This window comes from Triturus cristatus, chromosome 2_2 (assembly GCF_964204655.1).
Source record: "Triturus cristatus chromosome 2_2, aTriCri1.1, whole genome shotgun sequence".
In the NCBI taxonomy this organism is placed as follows: domain Eukaryota; kingdom Metazoa; phylum Chordata; class Amphibia; order Caudata; family Salamandridae; genus Triturus; species Triturus cristatus.
Genome location: NC_140582.1, coordinates 1,138,727,381 through 1,138,750,092, shown reverse-complemented (window position 1 = coordinate 1,138,750,092; position 22,712 = coordinate 1,138,727,381). Strand labels below are relative to the sequence as shown.

General features: G+C 42.1%; 1 protein-coding gene across 1 annotated transcript in view; it reads left to right on the top strand.

The window, feature by feature from the left end:
* The window catches only part of LOC146863249 (pantothenate kinase 3-like), a 58,654-nt gene extending 52,432 nt beyond the window's left edge, over positions 1–6,222 (top strand). The window contains exons 5-7 of the mRNA XM_085642673.1: positions 1,077–1,200; positions 3,640–3,765; positions 5,362–6,222. Of these exons, the coding sequence (XP_085498799.1) occupies positions 1,077–1,200; positions 3,640–3,765; positions 5,362–5,409 (298 nt within the window). The 3' untranslated portion in view covers positions 5,410–6,222. The remainder of the gene's footprint in view (positions 1–1,076; positions 1,201–3,639; positions 3,766–5,361) is intronic.
* The last annotated feature ends 16,490 nt before the right edge of the window (positions 6,223–22,712 follow it).

The window sequence follows — 22,712 nt, the reverse complement described above, 5'->3', positions numbered from 1 at the left end:
GTCTCTTCGCACACAGATGAATGTTACACTTTTTCGTAAGTCGCTTAAAACCTGGCTTTTTAATCAGCAAGTTTTACTTCCTTATCTTTGTCGTTTCCGCCGGGCGCTGGGAAACCCTTTTGGGTAGCTGTTGCGCCTAGATATAAATTTAAATAACATAGTTGGAAAACTCTTCTTGCTTCTCTCCTAGTGATTCTTGTAGTAAGTTTGAAATGCCCCCTTAACTAGCTTTTTGTCTAGCTGGTTATTTCTGCTGCCACTATTTGTGGTTTGATCGGGTTGTCAGAATGGTGAGACAGTCTGCATCACAGCATCCCTATGCTTGTTTCGGCTGGCCCCAGTGTTAATAGAATAGATGGAATATTTTGGGCCTCTACTCTTTGAATTTAGATTTTACCACGGTCTCGGAACGGTGTGGTCAAATGTATTTAGGTCTAAGTACCAATGGCACAATTCCATTGTATTGTTCAGGATCTTTCTTGGGACAAACCTACTCCTTTTGTGGCTGACTGCTCCAAAGACTACCATTCTGTCTTGTTTACACCTAGTCTGCCTTAAAATCTTCATCTCTTACGGAGCAGTCGATAACCTCCAATGGTCTCTAGAATGGAAACCTTTTGCAAGCTTCTTGACTCCTTAATTGAAGACTGCTATAAAATAACAATCCCAAGTCACTGTTGAGGAGTGGTTTAGTCTTGACAACATCAGTTCCTCTCCGAGAGATCGCAAACTTCCTTGGCTGCCAGATAGAACACTGGTGTGTTACAGGGCAGGGAACAACTGGTGGTAGAACTAATGGGATGAAAAAAGGTGGAAGGAGCCAAGTTAATTCGAAGCTAAATGAGACCTGTAAGAAAAAACCTAGGGATATTATTATGATTACAACACAGACTGGCTTCTTTCTTATGACCACTCATGCCTGCCAATGTTTCCAAACTAAGTTTGGGTGAACAGTGGGTACTTCGGGTTTCCCAAGGCAGCATTCTGCTGACCTGTTTAATAACATGTTTACTTCTAACATTCAGAGACGTTTTACGAAAACAAACCTTTCTAATCTGATAATTTCTTTTCTTCAGCTTTGGGAACATGATGAGCAAGGAGAAAAGAGATTCTGTGAGTAAGGAGGACCTCGCCAGAGCCACTCTGATCACCATCACGAACAACATTGGCTCCATCGCCAGGATGTGTGCGCTCAACGAGGTGGGGGATCACCCTTGTGAGCCTTACAACTTTAAAGAGGTTCTAACTGCAGTACTAGTCCCTAGATGTTTTTTCGCTGATCTTGCAAGATGTGCATTTAATTTTGTGCTGCGGTGAGTTAGTTAGAAAAAGCAGTGTGTAGTAGAGACTTGAATAGGTGAAATGGCATTGAATTTACCAAACCTTTTGGACTCCATCAGAGCCTTTTTTTAAATCTTGTGTAATAAATGCGGAAATTGTTGGTTGCTGTACGTTTTTCAACCCCATAGCTTCCTGGGAGGGTTGGAAAGTGAGGTGGCGTTTAGTTCACATTAAATCTTTCCAGCCTGGTTGTATTTCTGTATGTTTTGGGTTTATTACAATAATCACACAAGTCTCTAAAAGCCCCACAGTTAGGGTGTTGACGGTGTACATTGCTGGTCTGCCTAACAGTATCTTTTTCCAAACTCATTACTGCTCTGGTGCACCCCATGCTTGTGGCTGGGATGGTCTAACCACGCTCCTTGCTTTCAGCTTCTTTACAGTGCTGCCTTGTAGGTTTCATGTCAAGCAGCATTGTACAGGGCTATGAAAGAAGGGTAGCTCGCTCGTCTGCACCTTTCGTATGCAATGTAAGAGCATAGAACATTGCATACCGAACTGTTGAGCATTGCATACCAGACTGTCCAACATTAGGGTTCCTTACTAGACTGGGATCAGAAATCCCCCAAATCTTAAGCAATTTGCTTGTCCCAGTAACCACTATAGCTTACAAATTGAATAAAAATAGACCCATGTTTTGCTTATAGAGGTGTAACAACTGCTGTTGGGTAGAGGTGTGGGGGGGGGGGGGGGAGTCTGGGGACATTTTCAAGATAAAAAAAGAGCACTTTCTGAGACCTGCACGTCACAGCCTTCTTATATGTTTCACTCTTAGGTCTGTGTAGACCTGGCTGAGAGTTGGAGCTGACCATCATTAACAAAAGCAGGCAGCATGCTGGATCTCATCAGAACCTTAATTTACTGAGAGCCCTTACTGCTGCGGCCATGGTCTTTTTATTTTTTTTATTTAGAAGGTTGTCTACTTTAATTGATTTTAGCGTTTTCTGATAAAATGGCACCCCTTAGGATGCTGGGTGGCTTTGTCTAGGATTATGCAACATGCTGCTGTTCTACCACAGTTACTTATACTTATTTTTTATTTCACTGTAAGAAAATGCCGCTCTGTAGTGGGTTACGTCTCCTTTTATCTGGATGAAAGACTCCCACAGCACTTGTTGGGGATATTGGTGACAACATTTCGGTTGCTAACTAGTACAAAGTATTATGCTACGAAAAAGGCACCATGTCAACTTGTCCCTCTGTTAGACAGTTAAAGATTGCTCGTTTGTGCATCTCTTCACATGACTCGGGCACCCTTTCGAGTCAATATTAAGTGACAACGATAGTGGCTAAGAGCTTTACTAAAGTAAATAATTTCAGTCTTTGTTAATCTATAGAGTTAGGCACTCGTGTTTTTTTTTTTTTTTTTTTTAACTTTGAATGCGCACAGTACCTAGATAGACCAGTTAATATTGCAACATAATTTATAAATGTTAGTATTATTTTTGTCTTATGGTGGTCCACTCTTTTTTAGTCGGTGCCTGACTGGCTGAAAATCAAGTATTCAGATGCATGACAATGTTTGACAGTGATGTCCGAGTTAGTATTATGCTCAGGTTATCTAGGATTTTGAGAACAAGAGGTCATTAGATGGAAGCATTACATTAATGCTTAGCCTTACATCTGTCTTTCTCTAAACTTCATTTTCCTGTAGTATAAGCAATGCTATGTTAATGGCTGGAACAAGAGCACAGGTCATTGGCTGTGAAAAGGGATGGGCTTAAATCTGCAGTCCTTGAATGTTTGGATGAGGTTTCTGATTTAGCCTTGTTCACTTGCTCTCGTAATCTGATCCAGGCTGGATGATGGTTTTGCGCTTCACCAGACACCTACAATTCTCGCAGAAGTTTGCCCAAAGGTGGGGCAGTTCATACTCCTTTGAAGTAACACGAGTTATGGCCTCTGTTTAACAGCTGTGTGCATGCAGACCCATGAGATGAGCAAATTAAAACTCTGGTACACAGAAAGGTGCAAGCCCTTCGGTGTGCGCTGTACGAGCATTAGAATAGTGCATGCCACTCTTAAGTGTTATCTGGCGTACGTCCTACGCAGTCAGCCAACAGTTAAGAAGTGATGTCGGATCTTTTTTTTCTTTTATAAAGGTCATTGTAGCAAAACTCCCCCTTAATGGTTTTTCTATGAATAGTTCATACGTTTATCATAATTTTAGTTGTTGCGGCAGGTGTTGTAAAGCTTGATCCATGATTATAACCCTAATGAAACATCAGACGTACTACTTTATCATTATTGAAAGAGTTTGGTAAAATACTGTGACTTACGTTTTCTTCTACTATTTAGAACATAAACCGGGTGGTGTTTGTTGGTAACTTCTTGCGTATCAATACCATCTCGATGAAGCTTCTGGCGTACGCTTTGGACTATTGGTCGAAGGGACAGTTAAAAGCCCTTTTTCTGGAACATGAGGTAAGTTTGTGTGTAGTATGTGTGCACTCGTGGAGCAAGGCTTTTTTATTAGATGTTGAACTGCTTAAGTCCGATGTACTCCACAATGAACCTTCATTGATGATTTAATGTAACCAAAGTTTTCCAGTATATCGCGCTCTTAGGACTTACTTTGAACAGTTTATGCGTCCGAGTGTACTGTGAATCTTTGAAGGACTGTGACACCTTTGTAAACACTTGTGAATATTTTTGTTGATGTCTAAATCTACAACGTGGAACTGCTTTGGTTTGTACGACTTATTGACCCAACAAATTTAGTGCTTCTGGTTCTACAAGCCCCTTTTTCAGCCTTATCACATACCTCCACATAGTGGAATAGGGTAGAAGACTGCTATTGCACAATAATAAAACATAAAAAAATGTCCATCATAGAATACTATCTGATATTTATATTGAGGAATCTAGTCTGGGATTCCTAAATACTTTAAATATGTTCTAATTTGCAAATCATTTCAACAAAACATTCCCATACGAAGCAATCAGTTTTTTTTCCTTTCAGTTTAAACCATTTGACTAAAAAAACAATCAAAATAGAGGGCAAATCTACTCCTATAATAAGGTTCTAGTTATAGTGAAAGTGAAGTGTTGCTTACACTTGATAATTCCAGCTCCTGCCCTGTCCCATTCGCCCCCGGGGAGCTGGGTTGTTTGTTTCCACAGTGAGCTGCGACCCCCAAATGAGCAGCTTCTCCAGAGGCAACGCTGGACTGGACTGTCCACTTTTCATGGATTGTTTTTCAATTCACTCGTGGATTTTTCCCAACCTTTTTTCTCTTTTCCACACTAGAATAGCTGTGTTTGACAGATGTTCTTTCTTTTGTGGTAAGGGAGAATTGTCACTGGATGAGAATGATTGTTGTGTTTACCAAGTGTAGGCCTGAGATACCTAGCGGTAGACTGATGGACAGCTAACGTGTGGAGCAAACGCCATTTGTGTCCTCCATTTACAGCAATATGTATGCTCCTGATTCTGTGCTTTGGCCCTTGCTGTCCCCATATCTGACCACCTGATTGGTGGCTGATTGATACATGAAAGTCTGCCACTTGGGTATTTGTCCACATTTTTAACTCTTCCCGCCCTTAAGAAGCCGCAGTGGCCGCTGATGTAGACAGGAGTACGCGGTAAACCCTTGTGTGAAGTTCAGTGCCATTTACACGATGCGGCTCACACAGTCCAGACATGGCTGTAGTCTTTGTCAGGATAACAATAACCTGTTCACCCTCTGGCGCACCTGCAGTGCTTCCTCCGGAGAGCATTGCTGCCTCCGTGTTAGAATACAATACCCACAGAATTGTGCTGTGTAAACTCTTTTGGTTCAAAGTATCCCGTTTTGTTCTGTCTGGGAGCTCTAGTCCGCATTAGATTGCATGTGCTCGCTGTTCAGAGCCAGAGTTCTAGTTGTGGTGGATAGGCACCAGGTTAAGTACCAGATCATGCCTTATTTAGGTTCTCCTCAAGGGCCCTTGACAATAACTTACCCGTGTTCCATGTTTAACACGTTAGTGCTCTTTCAGCAGTGTACTTGGTGTGCCTAATGCAATGCTTCTTTGTCTTAGGGCTACTTTGGAGCTGTAGGGGCTCTCCTGGAGCTGTTGAATACATGATGGCTAGTGACAAGAATCGTTTCGACGCCAAAGAAGTACATAAAATGAGAGCACAATCTGGGATTTTCAAGAAATATCAAAACCGCTTTAGAAAGATTGCAACAAAATATTCAGGAATTCTTGGAAGTCAACGAGGCCTTTATTTCTATATAGCATCATGTACCTAAATGTATCTTTCTATATCTTCCAAAGTGATGATGTACACTTAGCAGCAATTGTTATTATCCAGTTTATATTGCGAAAGTCATGCTGTAATTGGTGGTCCTGTTAAAGTATGTTGTTCCTTTCAGTTACCTAGCATTGCATCACTGTTTATTTTCTTATGTTTCCATGCCATTTAAGCGAACCTCTATCCACAACTCAAAAAAGCTTGGAAAATAACGATTTTCACCCATCAATGAGCTGTGTAATTCCAGCTTTAAGATTTTAATTTTAGTGTGAATGTGTTGCAAGGTGATTTGGTGCATCAGAACATGTTGAAAAGGGGCATGCATACAATTTTAACCATATTTTCATTGTCACAATAGCTACTTTTCAGTGTGTTGCTTTTGCGTGTTTTCATACTCAACATGATAAAACTGCACTTGTCAAAAAAAACACTGCAATTTCAACAGTACATACCATGCTTGGCTTTCGATAACTTTAAGGTGTATTTTTTTAAAATTCATTCAGTATTCTAATCTGTTACTTAGTTTGTCAGTTTTGTAAATTGATATTTACGTTGCCCTAATTCGATTTTAAATATTTTATATAATGGATGAAATAGTTTTTCATATTTGCCATTCCAAAGAAGAAATAAAGAATTGGAAGAAAGATCTAAGCAACCGCCCATTTCTTCTGGTCTTGACTAACATTGTACACTGTGGATATGAATGCTTGTTCAACACATTGTTTTTAATTGTACAGAGCAGTATTATGTAAAATATCAGTTGTGACTGAAATTAATGCAGAATTTGTAACAAAATGAAAATATGAATGTGTGTATTTGCACAGCTACCTTTAAAAGCATCACGTATAAAGTTAGGAAGACATGGCTGCATCAAAGTCTTACGCAACTGTTAGATTTTTGATTGAATATGGTACAGTATTATCAGACCAGTTCTTTAAAAGCGAAGGCGTTGTGGAGCATCTGGGCAGTCTTTGTAATGCGCACAGCCTTTTGTCACTGGAACGTTAACCAGATATTACTGGGGACTCCGTCTATCAAAATCTCATTCTTAGGCTTTGACTTTCTTTGGTGATAGGTGAGGAAAGTTTACACTTGATGCGTGTAAATATTTTTCTCAGGCAGTTACTTTATAAAAATACGTTATTCAAAGGTAATAAAGATATAGTTGCAGTCAAACAAGCCTAGACAAAGCCAAGAGCTCTGGCATGTTAATATGTGAATTTGAGTTTTAGTTTACAGTAAAACATTGAAAAAATAAACGGATATTAACATTTAAAACCTGACCTTTTTAAATAAATCACATTGAGAGATACTGGTTCTGTTGAAGGTTTTAAGCTTTGACCTGAAGTTCTCAAAGGGATTTCAGCATTTATTTTCCTGCTTGGATGTCAGGCATAGGAGTGTCCTGATCAGCAGACTATGGTGATGAGGTGGCACCAGGGCCATCAGAGTAACGACCAGACAACGGTGTAGAGATGCTGCTGGGCATGGAGGGGAAGTGTAGACTAAGGCATTGGAGATGAGCAGCTGAAAATTCTTTCCATATGAGCAGCATCCCTCTGTTGCCATGGGGAGGCGCTGCTGGGTGCACCCTCCTTTTGAGCAGTGCCCCAGCGGCAGTGTGCAGTAATCTGTGGATGCACTTGCCAGAGTTGTTAATAAAGATCCAAAATAAACCTGTTTCTGGGCCAGCCTCCTTAATAAAAAAAATATTTATGTAGTTAATGGGATGTAATAAAGAATTGAATGTGGACAAAAGTTTGATGCACTTTATAAATGTAATTTAACCCTCATGTATTCGAATGGCAGTGGAAAGAAGCCAGAAGTATGATGGTAAGACTGGATATTTCTCTGGCCTGATGTCACTGACAATGTCTCAGATCAATTGCTGAATTGATTTTTGTCCTACTAAAGTTCCTTCTTAACCACAAGCTATACATATATTGACAATCTGACGCTTCAGGTAGAAATAGAAAAATGTACGATTAATAATTTCTGTTTAGGTGGTGAACGCGGCAGTGCACTAAAGTGTTTACGTCAGCCACCTGTGCTTCAGATGTGCACCCTAGAAGCACATTGTGTGCTCATGACGCTTGTGGTCAGTGGGCTTGATTATGGATAAGCAGTAATCAGAGAAATCCCAGTTGGAGGGTTAGTGCTCGCTCTGATTCAGAACTCGATGGTTCTTCTCCTTCGAGGACTATTCTGTAGATGTTGCTCTGTGCTTGAGCAAGATAGTTTCGAGGTATTTGGTGTGGTGTGACCATCACTGTTGGGAACCCCATGGCAGGTATCTCTCCACCCCTCATCTTGGTTAGCAAGGAGTAGCAGCTTGACCATCTGAGGGGAAAGAGAGTATCTTGACAGTTTGACATTTGCCCTCGTTCCAGACAGCAGATCTAGAGGAGTGCCTGCGCTCAGAGCTGGTCTTCAGTCTGGCTTTGCTCTGGCATCTATCACCAGCCTGCATCAATCCATGCTTTGGGCAGTCATTCCATGCAGCTGTCCTCTGCTGTTAGTCTAGTAAGGCAATGTGTCCGCATGCTGGGCTGTCTCCTGCCTTCTCTCCTACAGTCATTCAGAAATTCATGCTTCTCCACAATGTATGTCTCGCCATACTCTTGAGAGAACAGACATTCTTCCTGTCTTTGTTGCAGTTATTCTTTGGTTAGGCACAACAATCCCACTACAAATAAATCTAATGCCACATGTCCATCTCATCACTCACTTTATTAATCAATAATTGCTCTTAGCATTCTTGATTGTATGGCTCTGTGCTTGAGTTTAGCCTTTAGGGGATTTTCAGTAATTTATTGGACCATGAGACCACAGGTCAGTTCTAAACAGCACTATGATGCCCTCCTCCGCTGTCCCTTCTTTTTTCCCCCACACTTTGACTTTAATGACTATTAAATCATTATTGAAAAAGTTGACTAACTCCTATTTAACACTAAATAGTTTCTAATAAAAACCATTGTGTTACATTACCATTTGAAGGACTGTGCTTAATGAATAGTAAAGTCAATTCATTATGTAGTGTTTAATATGCAGCTAAGCATACAGATGTCTTAAATATGTATAATTAATACTTTTTATTGTGAAGGCCACTATGCTTACATTATAGGTCCTTATTGCCATTTGTCCTGAGGAGGCCCAAAAATTATAAAAGTGCCAAAACGCGCCATCTTCTGGGGAGCAAGTTAGAAGTAATTGAGACACATTATAAAACATGACTATTGATTGTTCATGTCTACAAGCATGCAACATTATTCCTCATGTATAATAGTGTAAACATATTTGTGTATAGTGAAAGATAATATTAATGCAACAAATAAAATGTACTTATCTTTGGATCTTACATGCTTATTCACAGCTTGTAGTGTGCAGTGATGGTTAACAGAAACGGGTGATGACAAGGACCAGCTGGCTTACAAATATTGAATTGATCCCTAGCTGAGACAACCTACTTCACAATAGTCCTCGCTTGGCTAGGCACAGAGATCCCATTAGAAATTAAGGTGAACACATTTCCTGGCTCAAAGGGCCAGCCTTGACCCTCAGGGTGGCAGTTCGGGACCCAAAAAGCCACTCGGAAGAGTACAGCTCTCGGCATCCAACGAAGTTTAAGGGCATCTTCCTTAAACCTAAATTCAGTTTCATTGAGGGACCATGTTGCCTTGGTCAATGGATCAATTTTAGAGAATCTTTCAACCAGTCAGGTACTACTTGTAGAGCTTCAGGGGTCATCGTTCAGCCTTGGACATAGAGCTGCACATCTCCTTTCATCAAGTGCTACTGTTTTGCTCACATTTATGGAAGTAATTCTTCCTTTAGGCTACTAATTGACATGTCCTAGGTGACCTCCGCCAGTGAGGTAAGCACAAATAAATGTCCCTTCTAGTGGAAGTTTTGTGATGCAGAATTTGACGTAATAACCCAGCTACAGTGGCATCGGCGGTGGCGATGGAGGTGCAGGGCCAGGATGTGATTGGAATGTGGGCAGTGGAGAAGCCCACAAGGTAGAGTGCTTGGTATTTAAAATAGAACATGTAAGAATTTAATATGTGCATGTTCCTACAGTGTGTCCAGCCCCCCAAATATATTTTCACTGTTAGGCCTGTAGCTGGTTCTATAATGAAAAAGCTAAAGTTAATGTGTTAATGCTATATATTGACTTAAGAATAAGTTACAGAGCTGGTTCAACCACTATTTTAATATGTATTAAAAATACAATTCATTGGTGAAGTTGGATGTGTGATAATACAGGAAAATAAACTTTACGGTTTCCCTGGCTGAAGGCCCTGCAGGCTTATAAGCATTGGCCTACCTTCAGCTGGCCTACCAGTGTTGCTTTGAGGAGGTGTAAAATACTGCTCTTAGAGCAGATAAAATGGCTTGACCCTGGCAGAATAGCACAGGGAAGGAATGTGACCCAGCTCCACCAAAGTACGACAGTTTAGCAGTGTACAGAAACTTCACTAACTTAGCCTGGAGAAATCTTTTGATCACACTTGAGCACACTAGCTTTAGTCGCTGTGGCCAAGGTAGCTGTCCTAGGAACCAATTTGCAGTGGTTGAGTGGGAGAGGGCTGCTCATTACTTGAACATACCCCTAATCATACCATGAACTCTCTTCAGTAGCAGAAAGATTTTGCCATTTTTTACTGAGACTGGTGCACTGAAGACTGTTTTGTGATGAGGCAACGCTATGTGCTACTAAAGTGGGAAGGTTTGCCCATGTGGACCTTTTGCACATTGATCAGGTAGTGTCCAGGGATTACTCCTACCCATTGTCTGGTGAATTAAACAGAAGTACAGCCTCACCGCCAGCTCCGCTGAGTACTTTCTGGACTAGTGGCAGAACAGAAGGGAACTCAACCAGCTATCTGTAAGCTGTGTGAGGATCAGGTGGACGGGCTGGACCTGCTAAAACTAGGGCCCAGGACGAAAGAGGGGACTCCAAGGTTCAGTTGGCTGACCTTTTTAGCTTCATGAATATAAAAAGCTGAATGAGGCCATTTTCTGGAAGAGACTAGATGCAACTCGGTCAGCTTGTGGCCTCTGCCGGCATTCTTGCCCCTATGGGCTGTTGCAACAAACAGGAACTGCCACAAAGTCTGAACATTTTTGGACTTCCAAGACTGTTGGAGCTTCAGTGGGACCTCATGGCAAAGGTGTCTGATTTCTGAAGGACTAAATTGGATACAGTTTCAGGCTTGCCCTGCTGGACTATATACAGCTCCAAGAAAGACTAAAAAGCTGAAGTAGATCTTGGCGTAGAAGATTGTCTTAAAGGCGACGGAATACCCTCCTCACCAAGCTGAAGGTCCACGCAGCTGTTTTACAGTCGAGTAGACCTTAAGTATGTAAGCGACAAAGCTTACTCTGACTCAGATCCCTGACTTACTCCTCTGACGGCCCAATGGAGTAAGTATCATCTGAAGTTTGGCAATTTGACTGCATGACTTAGATTGGGTGGCTGAATGGGACAGTTTTAACCATCCCTTACTGCCATGAAAAACATGGCAGTATAGGACAGTAAAAACTTTTAAAAGACCCCTACACTAGGAGTTTGGTGAGGGGTGGGTTATTAGTTTTTGTTTTCTCAAAAATAAAATTCCTTTGGGATATTGTTTAAAAAAAGAAAAAGTTGTTGAAAGTTTGACTGGTGGTTGTCCTGTTTGTTGGGTCTATCCATTCAACTTTTAACTCCTTGATAGGAACCTCCATGAGGCTGATGCCTGCCAATAACGAGAGGTCTGCTGGGCAGGCAGACATTTCTAAATTCGGTATACTGGCTCTGTTGCCCTGAATGGATAAAATTTTTATTCCAAACTCAAAATCGGGCCCCAAGTCTGAAGGTAAAAAGTTTACTGGGGGAAGGCGTGAAAAGTAGCGGCCTGACCAGGGGCTTTTTCCGCCCAAAATCGGAACGAGATACAACCCTCAACAGTGGATGCAACCTTCAACAGTGCCTGCCTAGAGAATTTAAATTTCCATGAAAAAGCCGAAGGTAAAAACTTTGATCTAGATAACCACCTTGATGTGTCTGACCTCATCTCCGATATGGTCAGTCTGAAATTGTGCCTATATCTCGGTCCACTGCAAAGAGGGATATCTGATTGGTGTTTCTGTTTTTCTCTGGGCTTTTTATCTGAAAGTTCAATTTATATCTTTGGTGTAATTTCCTTTGACATTTTTCTTAATTTTTAGAAATGTAATTGTGGAATTTGATTGTGTAGTGTTTAACATTTTTCTGTGTTTTAGTGTTATAAACTTTGCACATTTTCTTAAGTTAAGCCTTTCTGCCGTTTGCCACTGCTACCTCCAGGGTCGGAGCTTAGCCCAGGTTTATGTATGACCTGATAGGATGTTGGGACTTATTACTGCGGTTGAATTCACATCCTCCCTAACTAATAACCAATTTTCTTACACCTTACCATTAACATTATGAATGACACAACTGGATACAGTTTGATCTTTCTATATGTTATTTAAATTAAAGATGGGATGGGACAGCCTCCTGTTTATTATTGTAAGAAATGTGATTATTATTTGGGATTGGTGACTACCTTAAGAAATAATTACAACCCTTGTCAGTGAACTCAGTCACTAAATTAACCTGAGCTGAAACCCCTGTTATCTATGGTGCAGCCAAAGGCTGGCATAACATAGTGGAATATGTAAAGTATATGTACAGTACCCAAACAGTAATGGTCAAAATGGAAAATAAATAAAATCCCAAACCAATTTACAAAAATAGAATGCAGTTTAGTAAACACAATTGCATAAATGCAATAAATGGAACCAGAAAGATGAACTTTTAAGGCTTTTAGTACGAAAAAAACCAAGAAGCACTAAATGCCAAAGATAGTCAATGGTTGTAGTAGACAGGGAACTACATGCAATATTAAAACCTTGATGGAGCACAGGTTGGATACACCAAGCAGGTTTGTCCTAGTCAAAGATTTTATCTTCTGGCGTCCCTTAAGTCCCAATCCACCACAGGAGTACTCTTCTTAACTCCCCCTAGGACCTCGGGGAAAGAACTTGAAGACTTGCAGGGTATCGGTCAGAGGCCAACTGCGGAACCCAGTCCAGGTCCAGTTGTCACTGGTCCGCTGAGCAGTTGCAAAAAAAGGCTTCTTATAGCTTGTATCCCTGTAGCTTGAGCAGGTCAGCATTCTGATCCTTGGAGTCCACTTGTTTGTCCTGGGTAAAAGTGGGAGTAGATAAAGTCCTTCAGGGCTTCTCTCAGGTCACAGCAGGTCCAGTCCTAATCTGTTCTTTGTATGATCCACAGGAGTTCTGAAGCGGGGTCCTGGAGGTGCTACATATATGCCCGTCGCAAACTGGTAGGTGGGAGTGACTCCTGGGAATGTCCTAACAAATAGTTTAAGTTCTCAGGGCCAACCCTACTCCTATCGGGCATTTTGAAGATGCCAAATGTCATCAGCCACAATAAACTCAGGTTCTGAGCGCTGGGGGTGTATGTGGGGGATGCACTAGGGTACTCCAAGTGTCCTTTCACGTATAACACTAAAATCCAGTTCGGGACAACCATTGTACTCCAAATACATCCAGAGACAAAAGTCTGGTAGAATAAAAGCAAAGTTTTCCAGCAACTAGACAGTAGATACACAAGAAATATCTTCACATCCTTCTCTGCTATTTCGAGTGCGGCCCTAGTGTTGTATGTAAACATAGCCCGCACCCAATTAGCTTCTAGTAACTTGAGATGGGGAATAGGTAACTTTCAGAAAGTTACTTTTCCTTAAGATTTATTTTAAACAATTTAGTTCACCATTTAAATTGTTTCTTTAATAACTATTTAAAATAGTAGTTTTATTTTTCTAGCGAGCCCTATTCCCAAGAACCAACATTAATATGTTAATCTGTACTCTGCTTTTCTACATAAAACAGGCCTGTCACAGTGAAAAATAACTTTTGGGTGTTAAAGTGTCCTTACAGTGACTATTACATTCTACATGTCCTACATTTAATAACATTACTCGTGCTACAAGATCTACATAGTGGTGACTTTTTTGTATCTAAAAGGGAAGTTTTGACCTGTCAAAGGTGTTTATTTTGACAGGTCGAATTGCACTTCTACAGTCAGGCTACACTGGTAGGCCTGAAGCCTTGTTTTACGCTGTCAGTGTTGTGGGTTGCTCTATAGGTTCTGCAGTCTACTGACTAGTGGCATGAAGCCACTGCACCCGTCATCCTTCTCATCACCCCTGACCTTTATTCATGCGATCCATACTTAGACACTGCTATAATTCCACCTGTCACCGTTATCCAACACCACATGCCAGCTATTAATTTCTGTAGAATGACTGAGGGGGGTGGGTTTAGAGTGGTTGGTCATTGACATTTAACTTACAAGCCCTGGGTACAATTTGTACAATATAGTAGGGACTTCTAGTTAGGGTAAAAATGCCAATGAGGTGTGTACGAGATTTGACCTTGTTTCATGGGGGAGCAAAGGCACTTTACTACTAGTTAACAGGGGTTCTCCGGCCATCAAAAATATATGGTTCAGCAAAAAGCGTAAAAAAACTAGCGTGACCCCGCAGAAAAGGCTTATTTCCTACAATCATTTCAAATATTGATCTAACCGTAACTTCTCATAACTGTTTTTGTTTCCAGTGATTGTCAAAATGTGTATTCTTCTTCGCTACGTCCATTTTCTGTACAAACAGCTCCCTCTGCGGGCAGCCAGTCCCCCACTGCCTTTGGTGTACAGTCAAATCCTGTACCCAACCCCTGCTGTGAATGGCCATCTTTCATGAGTAGCAGGGATTGAATACATGGCCGGGCTTATGGATAATCAAAATTGGTATGCATCATTCCACGATAGGGCTACTTTCCTAGTCCTACACAGTTTCCTGTATTGTCATATCTAACATTATTGGTTAGACAGAGGGAACATGTATTCTTTGGTTGCCTTGTACACTTATAAGTATTCATTATGTTGATCCCAACTGGGTCAAAGTAGGAAACCTTTTTTAAATCCGTACTTTATCCTGCTTATCAAGAAGCAATACGCAGATATAACTGCTCAAGTGAGGCATGGAGCAAGTGGCCTGCTGACCCCAACATTTCTAATAAACTAGGTGTAAAGCAAGGCTCACCCCTTTTTAGATCTTGCCTAGGCAGCGTGCATGTGTTGTCTCTCAGACATCGAGTAATCTGTATGTTAGGTGAAACTCCGCCTATTGGCCGGTAATTTCTCCTGCCGCTTGCCATTTGTTTAACGTTGGCATAGCTCCTGTTAGCTGACTTTTTACTGGCAGTTGATCTGATACTGACTTCCGTTTAGTCCGGAAGCAGCAGCGCCTGACTACAGTATTCGTCTGCTTTTCCCGCTTTGTGTTTGAGGGGAACTATCTTTCACTTACTTACTTCCATACATAATGAGCAAGGAGCTTGTAACGAGCACCGCGCTGTTTATCATACATATTCAACACGGCGCTAGTCATGAGCGCTGCATTGTTAATTGTTTGTTTTCTCCACCCCTACGCCGGGCTGAAAGAGCTCCTTGTTTTATGTGTTTTGTTTGCTCCTTGCACGCTCCATAGTCAGACCGGGCCGTCCTGCTGCTTGTTTTAATTATTAATTTACTTTGCTCCTAGCATGCCCGCATAGGAGCCAACTACCATTTAACAGTTTCTATAGTGACTTGTGGTCGGGCCGTCCCACTGCTCAGTCAGTGATTGTATTCATTTGTATCCAAGTGCAGCTCTCACTATATATGTATTCCGTGCACTCGCTCATATAATCAATCAACTGTTATTTCTTTCAAAGAACACTGCCTTACAATTAATTGCAGGCCTCTTCCTGCATCCCATCACACAAACGTGTGGCTTTTTTTTTCTATATGGTGCGCTCTTTGGGTAAGGTGCAAAGAAAAAGTGTCAGTTATTCCCACAGTAAATTAATCAAAAGCGACATAGTGCGGTACTGTGGTCTCGGTTCTGATTCAATTATTTCAACATTACTGAAATGAACCTGGAAATGCCTCATCACGTGGGAATACAAAAAGGAAAAGAACACGATAAAGAAGTCATAAAGGCCTGTGACGAGGCAAGTGATTCAAGAAACTGACAAGTGGAACGTATTTTATTTCCTGCTCGCCGATTTCCAATCCACCCCCAACAAGTAAAATGTGCATTACATCAACATCTCCAATCCAGGCACAGCACTTGGATCTGATGACTGACCCTTAGGGCCTCATGTAGGTAGCCAAATACCGGTCGGTAACGGCCAATTTTCGGTAATTATACCGTTACCGACCGGTATTTTGGCTTTTGAGATGTAGGGGGCTCATTTCTGTATTCGGTAATTTACCGAATCGGTAAAATTACCGAATCGGTAATTTTACCGATTCGGTAAATTCCGAATACAGAAATGAGATGTAGGTGGAGTGTGTGGGTGTTTGGAGTCGGTATTTACCACCAACTAATAGTTGGTGGTAAATAAAGTATGGATGTGTATAAGCATGTCATAGCGCTTAGAAGTGTGCAATGTGGCAGACATACATGCCCTTAGGGCATTTATGTGTGCCAAATGTGCACACATGGCCGAATCAGGGGTGCAACAGGGTGTCAATGTGACACCCTGCCACCCTTGCATGTGCTCCCCCATTACCGAATCGGTATTTACCGATTCGGTAATGAGGCATACCTTCCCATCAATGGGAAGGTATGCCTCATTACCGAATCGGTAAATACCGATTCGGTAATTACCGACTCACTCCGATTCGGTAACAGTTACCGAATTTTTACCTACATACACTTTACCGATTCTTAAATACCGATTCGGTATGATTAGGTGTTTTAGAATCGGTAAAGTGTATGCCACCTACATGAGGCCCTTAATCTTTTGATTCCACCCTAAAATTATCAAACACCACGCAACTTTCTTTCAATTTGTTTCTCCTAGAACAATGGAAAACTCTAACCAAGTAATGTATGTATAATCTAGAAAAAGGCTTCAATTAAATAATTATAAAGAGTGTATCAGAACCAATGGAAAACTAGAGATTTACGAACTGCTTTGGCACTCAAAATGGAGTGGATGAGCCGTAACTCAAGGGAACAGGGGAAATTTACTAAAATGGGATACAACGCAGCACAGCAAGCAAACCGAGAAAAACAGTGAAAATTCATTTAGGTCACGTATGTATTTTTTCTAGCCACATACTGCGTGAGCCTGAGGACATTCAAAAACATCTTGGAATTTGGCTACACATTGCGGTCAACAAGAATGGGAGTTATTTCAAAAGAAAAGTTCCATCACCTTAGGATTTCTACAAGCATCTCATGTCAAGCGATACATTGCTGGTAAATTGTTATACATTATGATGCCTGCTACAGGCTACAACTTGCCTCTATGGTGTTTTGGTGTTTATGGGGACACGTAGCCGCACAGAGGCACTATGTGGACATGTGTTGCATCGTAAGTGGTGCAGCACGGTGTTAGTCTGTTAACCTCTGTCTCACACTGAAAATGTCTAAGGAGCCACACCGGTCCTTGATTGCTGTCTTCAAGTAAGCAACATTTTACAAGTTTCATCAAGATAAGGTCTTGCTCGATATGTTGGCAACAAGCTATTTTGGATCGTGTCTGTCACCGTGGGCAAAGTGGTGGCTGACCTTTTTCCTGACACGGCAATAAGGTTTGTTGTGTTTATTTTATGCCTACATTTCTGTTTGTATCGATTGGAGTGGGACATTGCTGGTGAGTCAGATTTTAACGATGTTTGTTTCCTTCTTCTGGGACCTGGTTTTGGTTTGGCCGTTAAACCGCTGCTTTGCTGGGACGTGTAGCAGTGTGCTCCCACCCCCCTTCTGTTTTAAACGGCTCCCTTGAGCCACTGACCTGACGAGCTTTTGGAGATGCACCTGTGTACCAGAGAGAGGTACTGAGACCTGAGAGGATTGTGGCAGCTTTCTCGGCTACCCCAGATGAATTTCGTTTTTATCTCTACTGATGAAGGATGATATCCAGAAACACGTGTCTAGAGATTCCCAGCACTAACCTGCACCAACTTTGGTGAAACACTTCAACAAAAACTCAAGTAAGTGTTTAAAGTGAACTGCATTTACCATATGCCAAGGGGTGAACTGTGCTGGGAGGTGAAGCAGTGTGCTCCCAGCTCTCTTGATCCACTGAACTGACGAGCTCTTGGAGATGCACCTGTGTGCCAGGGAGAAGTACTGAGACCCGAGAGGATTGTGGCAGCTTTCTCAGCAACACAAGCTGAATTTCGTTTTTATCTCTACTGATGAAGGATGATATCCAGAAACACGTGTCTAGAGATTCCCAGCACTAACCTTCACCAACTTTGGTGAAACACTTCAACAAAAACTCAAGTAAGTGTTTAAACTGAACTCCATTTACCATAATGCTAAGGGGTGAACTGTCCTGGGAGGTGAAGCAGTGTTCTCCCATCCCCCTTATGATGCTAAAAGCAGCCCTGCAGAAGAGTACATTCCTGACTGTAAACTACAATTTTTTTCCAGTCACCCAAGTAGAGAAACATTGTAATATACAATGTGAAGGTGAATTTTATAGCCACGGGTAAAGGTGCTGTTTATTGCACCTCATTAATAATAATAACCAAAGGTTCATTATTTACTGTGTGCCATAAAAATCTACCAATCTGATTCTTCAGAAAATAACATGCAGATTCTTATGTTTAGAGCGACAAAATCCTCATGATACTGTAAATACAATACGCATTTCCCCTGTTAAATTTCGGCAGGTTTGATCTGCCGAAATGTAATGACATCATAATCATCATATGGGGTATTTAACACGTATGATGTTATCAGAGGCATTAATAACAACCCAACTCGTAATCCCGACCCCTGGGCAAACAGGTTTACGCATGGGTTGGAAAACCACGACCCAATCGTAATCAGGCTGTATGTTGAAAAATTAGTAAAAATTGGCCTAATTCCGTAACTTATCTGAAGACATATGCATAGGTCAGGGTGAGTCGCAAAAGGCCACCGTGGTTCCAAATACCATGGTGCAATAGCTATTTGACTAGCTTGGAGGGTAAGAGAATAAACAATGCTAGTGAACGTGGTGTAACTCCTTTGACTCCACTGTAAGGAAATACTACCCCACACTCTTTCATTTGGTGGATACTCTGTAAAAGGAATAGTTTCCAAGATGTGCAACAGATCCAAACAATTGCTGGAAGTCTAAACCAAAATAAATAAATATACCCTAAAAAAAAACCAAGCATAGTAACTTAAACAATTTAGATCAATTTCAGGTTTAGACCACCGGGAAATGGTTGCATTACATCACAGTACTGAAAAAAACATTTTTAATGTAAAAAAACTTTAACTCACCCTTTGTAACCCACATTCATAACAATTGAAACAACTGACTAAGCCCTTTTAATAAAACTGAACATGTATTCATAGTTCCTTTGTTTGTTGTCTTGCTTCAATTCCTGAAATACATTCAAAACCATCTGGAAATCCCAATATCCAAACGGTACTCTCCTAAAATCCAAGATAACCACTATTCAAAACCTCAAAAATTGTTGAAACCCTCCAAAATACTTCAAGAAATGCTATTAAGAACCCAAAAACAATTTGCAAAGAAATTATTAAACGCTTATGGAAAGGCCAAAATCAGTCTTAAAAGTTAACGTTCTGTTATTCAATAGATGCAAACTCTCTCCACTGCCGTTTTCCGGCTTTTTCATTTGTGAAAAACGTACCTGCATTGTAATGTCCTGCATTTTAATGTCCCACTTAGTTACGCACTTGAGTGGTACCGGCTTTGTTGCACATGTGTGTTGTAGTGAATTTGTTGTAATGGGCCTGTACCCTGTTGACACAACCACACGATGATCCAGCCAAACAATCTTGCAGCCAAGAGGGCTGGTCAGACCAGTTTAGGAATGAGATAGCTGGTAGACTTCCCACAACCGTGGTCATAGGCCATATCCATGGTTAGGAGGAGCAGCTGCATCCTGATGACATCCTTGAGGTGTGCTTGTAGGGACAAGAACTCTTCTGGTTCCCATGCTTCCCTCTATGGATTTTGGCACATTCGATATTTATCATTAGTGGTAGACCTGAGAATGCATCAAAATGCTACGCCTCCCCAGGTGAGGCGTATCAAGGAGAAATATCTTTTTCTCCTTGTTTTTTCCTCTTGCTATGTATGCTGCATTCTACAGCACACATATCAAGAGGAAAATGCCTCTCAGGATTGTTTTTGTGCAGGAAGGTGTCCTATGGCAAAGGTGCCTACATTGGCCTTAGGCAGCCAAAAGTGTGCCAGTGCAAGGAAAGGACAGGAATGCACTGTACAATGTTAAATACGGCGCATTCCTGCTCTTTCACACAGCGCAGCAAGGTGGCTTGCTGTGTTGCTCTGCATGAAAGTATGATATATATTCCCCCTTTTTTTTTGTAGTTCTGTAGTAACAATCCACTTTTCCTGTAGAGTCAGAGTGGCAAATGTAGTGAATGTGCAGTCGGATCTTTTTTGTCTTGCATAGTTCCTGAACCACAGAGGACCGAAAGCGAGTTCATTTGTCACACCCGATCTTAAGTGGCATGGCAAAACATGGAATGAAGTTTTGTTGTGACATTTATAGCACCGGCTCTAATACAGGGATATGATTCAATCCATATAGAGAACATGCATACCAGTGCTATACCATAAGAGTAAGAACAATATCTGAGTATTTGGTCGTTAATCTGTGCATGACTCCTTCACTCCAAGGGAGATTCCTTCAGGTGTCTTTGATGCCCTCCGGCCTTGGAAGGCTCTTGTATGGTGCACAGGCACAGACGATGCAGCAGACTGGGCGGGAGAAGAAGATGAGCCCAAACGAAGTCCAGCGAAGTCCACAGTGCCAGATGGTAAAAGAAGTGGTGTCTGATCTGAATCTTATCCCACGATGAAACTTGGGACCTACAGCCAGGTAAGCCCTTAAGTACCCTAGGAAAAGGGTTGGGATGATTATGGGGACCCTCCCAGGGGAGGGTCTGGACAGAGGGGAGGTCACTCCCATGTCCTTTGTCCAGTTTCGCACCAGAGCGGGAGCCAACGGCTCCAAGAACTGGTTTGAACTGGACTATGCATAGGGGCACCAAATATGCCCCACATGCAGACTGAGTGGCGCTGGCAAGTGCATCCACCCTGCCCCAATTCACTAAATCATGTCTGGGAGGTCGTCAAACCTCCGTGTGAGAGGATGCCTATTGTTCTGCCTTCCCCTGCTCGAGCATGGCTCAGCAGCAGGAGGGCAGAATCGTGTCTCTGGTCGGCAGCAACCATTTTGTGCTGTCCGGGCCTGGAAGACTGGTACCGGGGACATGGAGAGCCTAACGGAGGGCTCTTCCAGTGCTTGGAATCATATTTCCCACACCGTTTATGGTGTGTTGGTATGATTCCAACATGTTTGATACCAAACATAATAGGTTTTGTTGCAGCCAGTTTCAAGATGGTTATTGTGTAATTATGCGGTGCCCCTCTATCTGGTATATCTCTGCTTCACTGACAACCCAGGAGAATGGACTCCGAAGGCTGTAGGGGTGTCCTGCTCATGCAGGGGCACCCTCTCACTTAGAACCAAGCACCCTGCCTTCAGGATTGCAAAGGCCTGCTGTAGGGGTGACTTATGGATTTTAAGTGCAGTGACCCTAGATATAGGAAACCTATGTCTTTAGTAAGTGGTGGTAGCACCAACTTACACAGGCTGCAATGGCAGGCCTTTAGTTCCATTTTGAATGGTCTCCCATGGGTGACATAATGCACGCTTCAGCCCATGGAAGTCCTCTAGGGTACCTATGCCCTGGGTACCTTAGTACCATATACTAGGGACCTAGTATCCAATCTGGGCTGTACCTAAGTACTGAACATAAGAATTTAGGGAGAAAGCAGATAGACTGGTGTCCTGATTAGCAGGATCCCAATCAGACTAATCAGTAACAGCTTAGCACCAGGCAAAACGTGGGAGTAACCATAGAAGCAGATCCTACTTTCCTACAAGTACCATGATATAAATGGGTGAAGTTAAGGGGCAGTGTCTTAGGGGAGACAATGTTCCCATCCTTATCTCCTCACACGCAATCATGGTGCTTCCGGCATCCACATTTAGTTCACTCTGTTCACCCTTGGGTGCCTGATCCTGTAAGTCTTCAGGATCCTGTAAGGTGGGCATGAGGGACTCAGCAGTTTAGAGCATATAACCAACACCTCTAGTGGGCTGGGACCACAGAGAGGATGTCAAAGCATCAGCCACAGTTTGAGACACAGTATTTACATGATCACAGTCATTTGGAATACATTCATTTTTGCATAGCACAGCTAATGCGTCATTTTCATTTCCAATCTGCACCTTCATATAAACACCACCGCTAGAGTGACACCCAGAATAGTCCTGTTTTTACCTTAGGTTCCATGCCAGCAGGTTCAGCAGAGAGGAGGGGTTAGGAGCAAAGCATGTTTGTCAGTCATCGACCCAAAGATAAAGAAACATGTTGGTAACAAACTGATGCAGTCAACATTTCAAAGATACGTGTTCCTCAATCATATTGTCTGACAGAGGGAGAGTAAAAAATTCGGAGGTTCTTACAACAGATCAGCTACTATGTGTTATCAATAAGGCATGAAGTGGGTTTTCGATTAATAACTCATTGTACGTACACCCCTTTCTAGTCCACAGGTATTAAAACAAGTACAGAGTAATCAGCTCCCTTAAACTGTCCAGATTTGCTGTGCGTTGAGACTGTCAATCAATCAATCGGGGATTTGTAAAGCGTGGCAAATCACCTGTGAGGGTCTCAAGGTGCTGGAGTTGCTAACTGCTTTGTGGTGATCCTTTCCTGAATTTGTGGAGTCATGAGGCGGTCCTGTGGTGTAGGGGAAGGTCATTCCAAGCTTTGGCCGCCAGGTGTGAGAAGGCGCAGTCTACACTCTTGCCTCGGTGGATTCGGGGGGTGTCTGTGAGGAAGAGCGAGGCAGATCATAGGTGTCAGGTCGGTTGGTGGAAGGTCATGCGATTGTTGATGTACGCTGGTCATTCGTTGTGTCAGAGGGGGTGGGAGGGAAATCGGGCTGTTCTGGTTGGTCATGTGAACTCTGG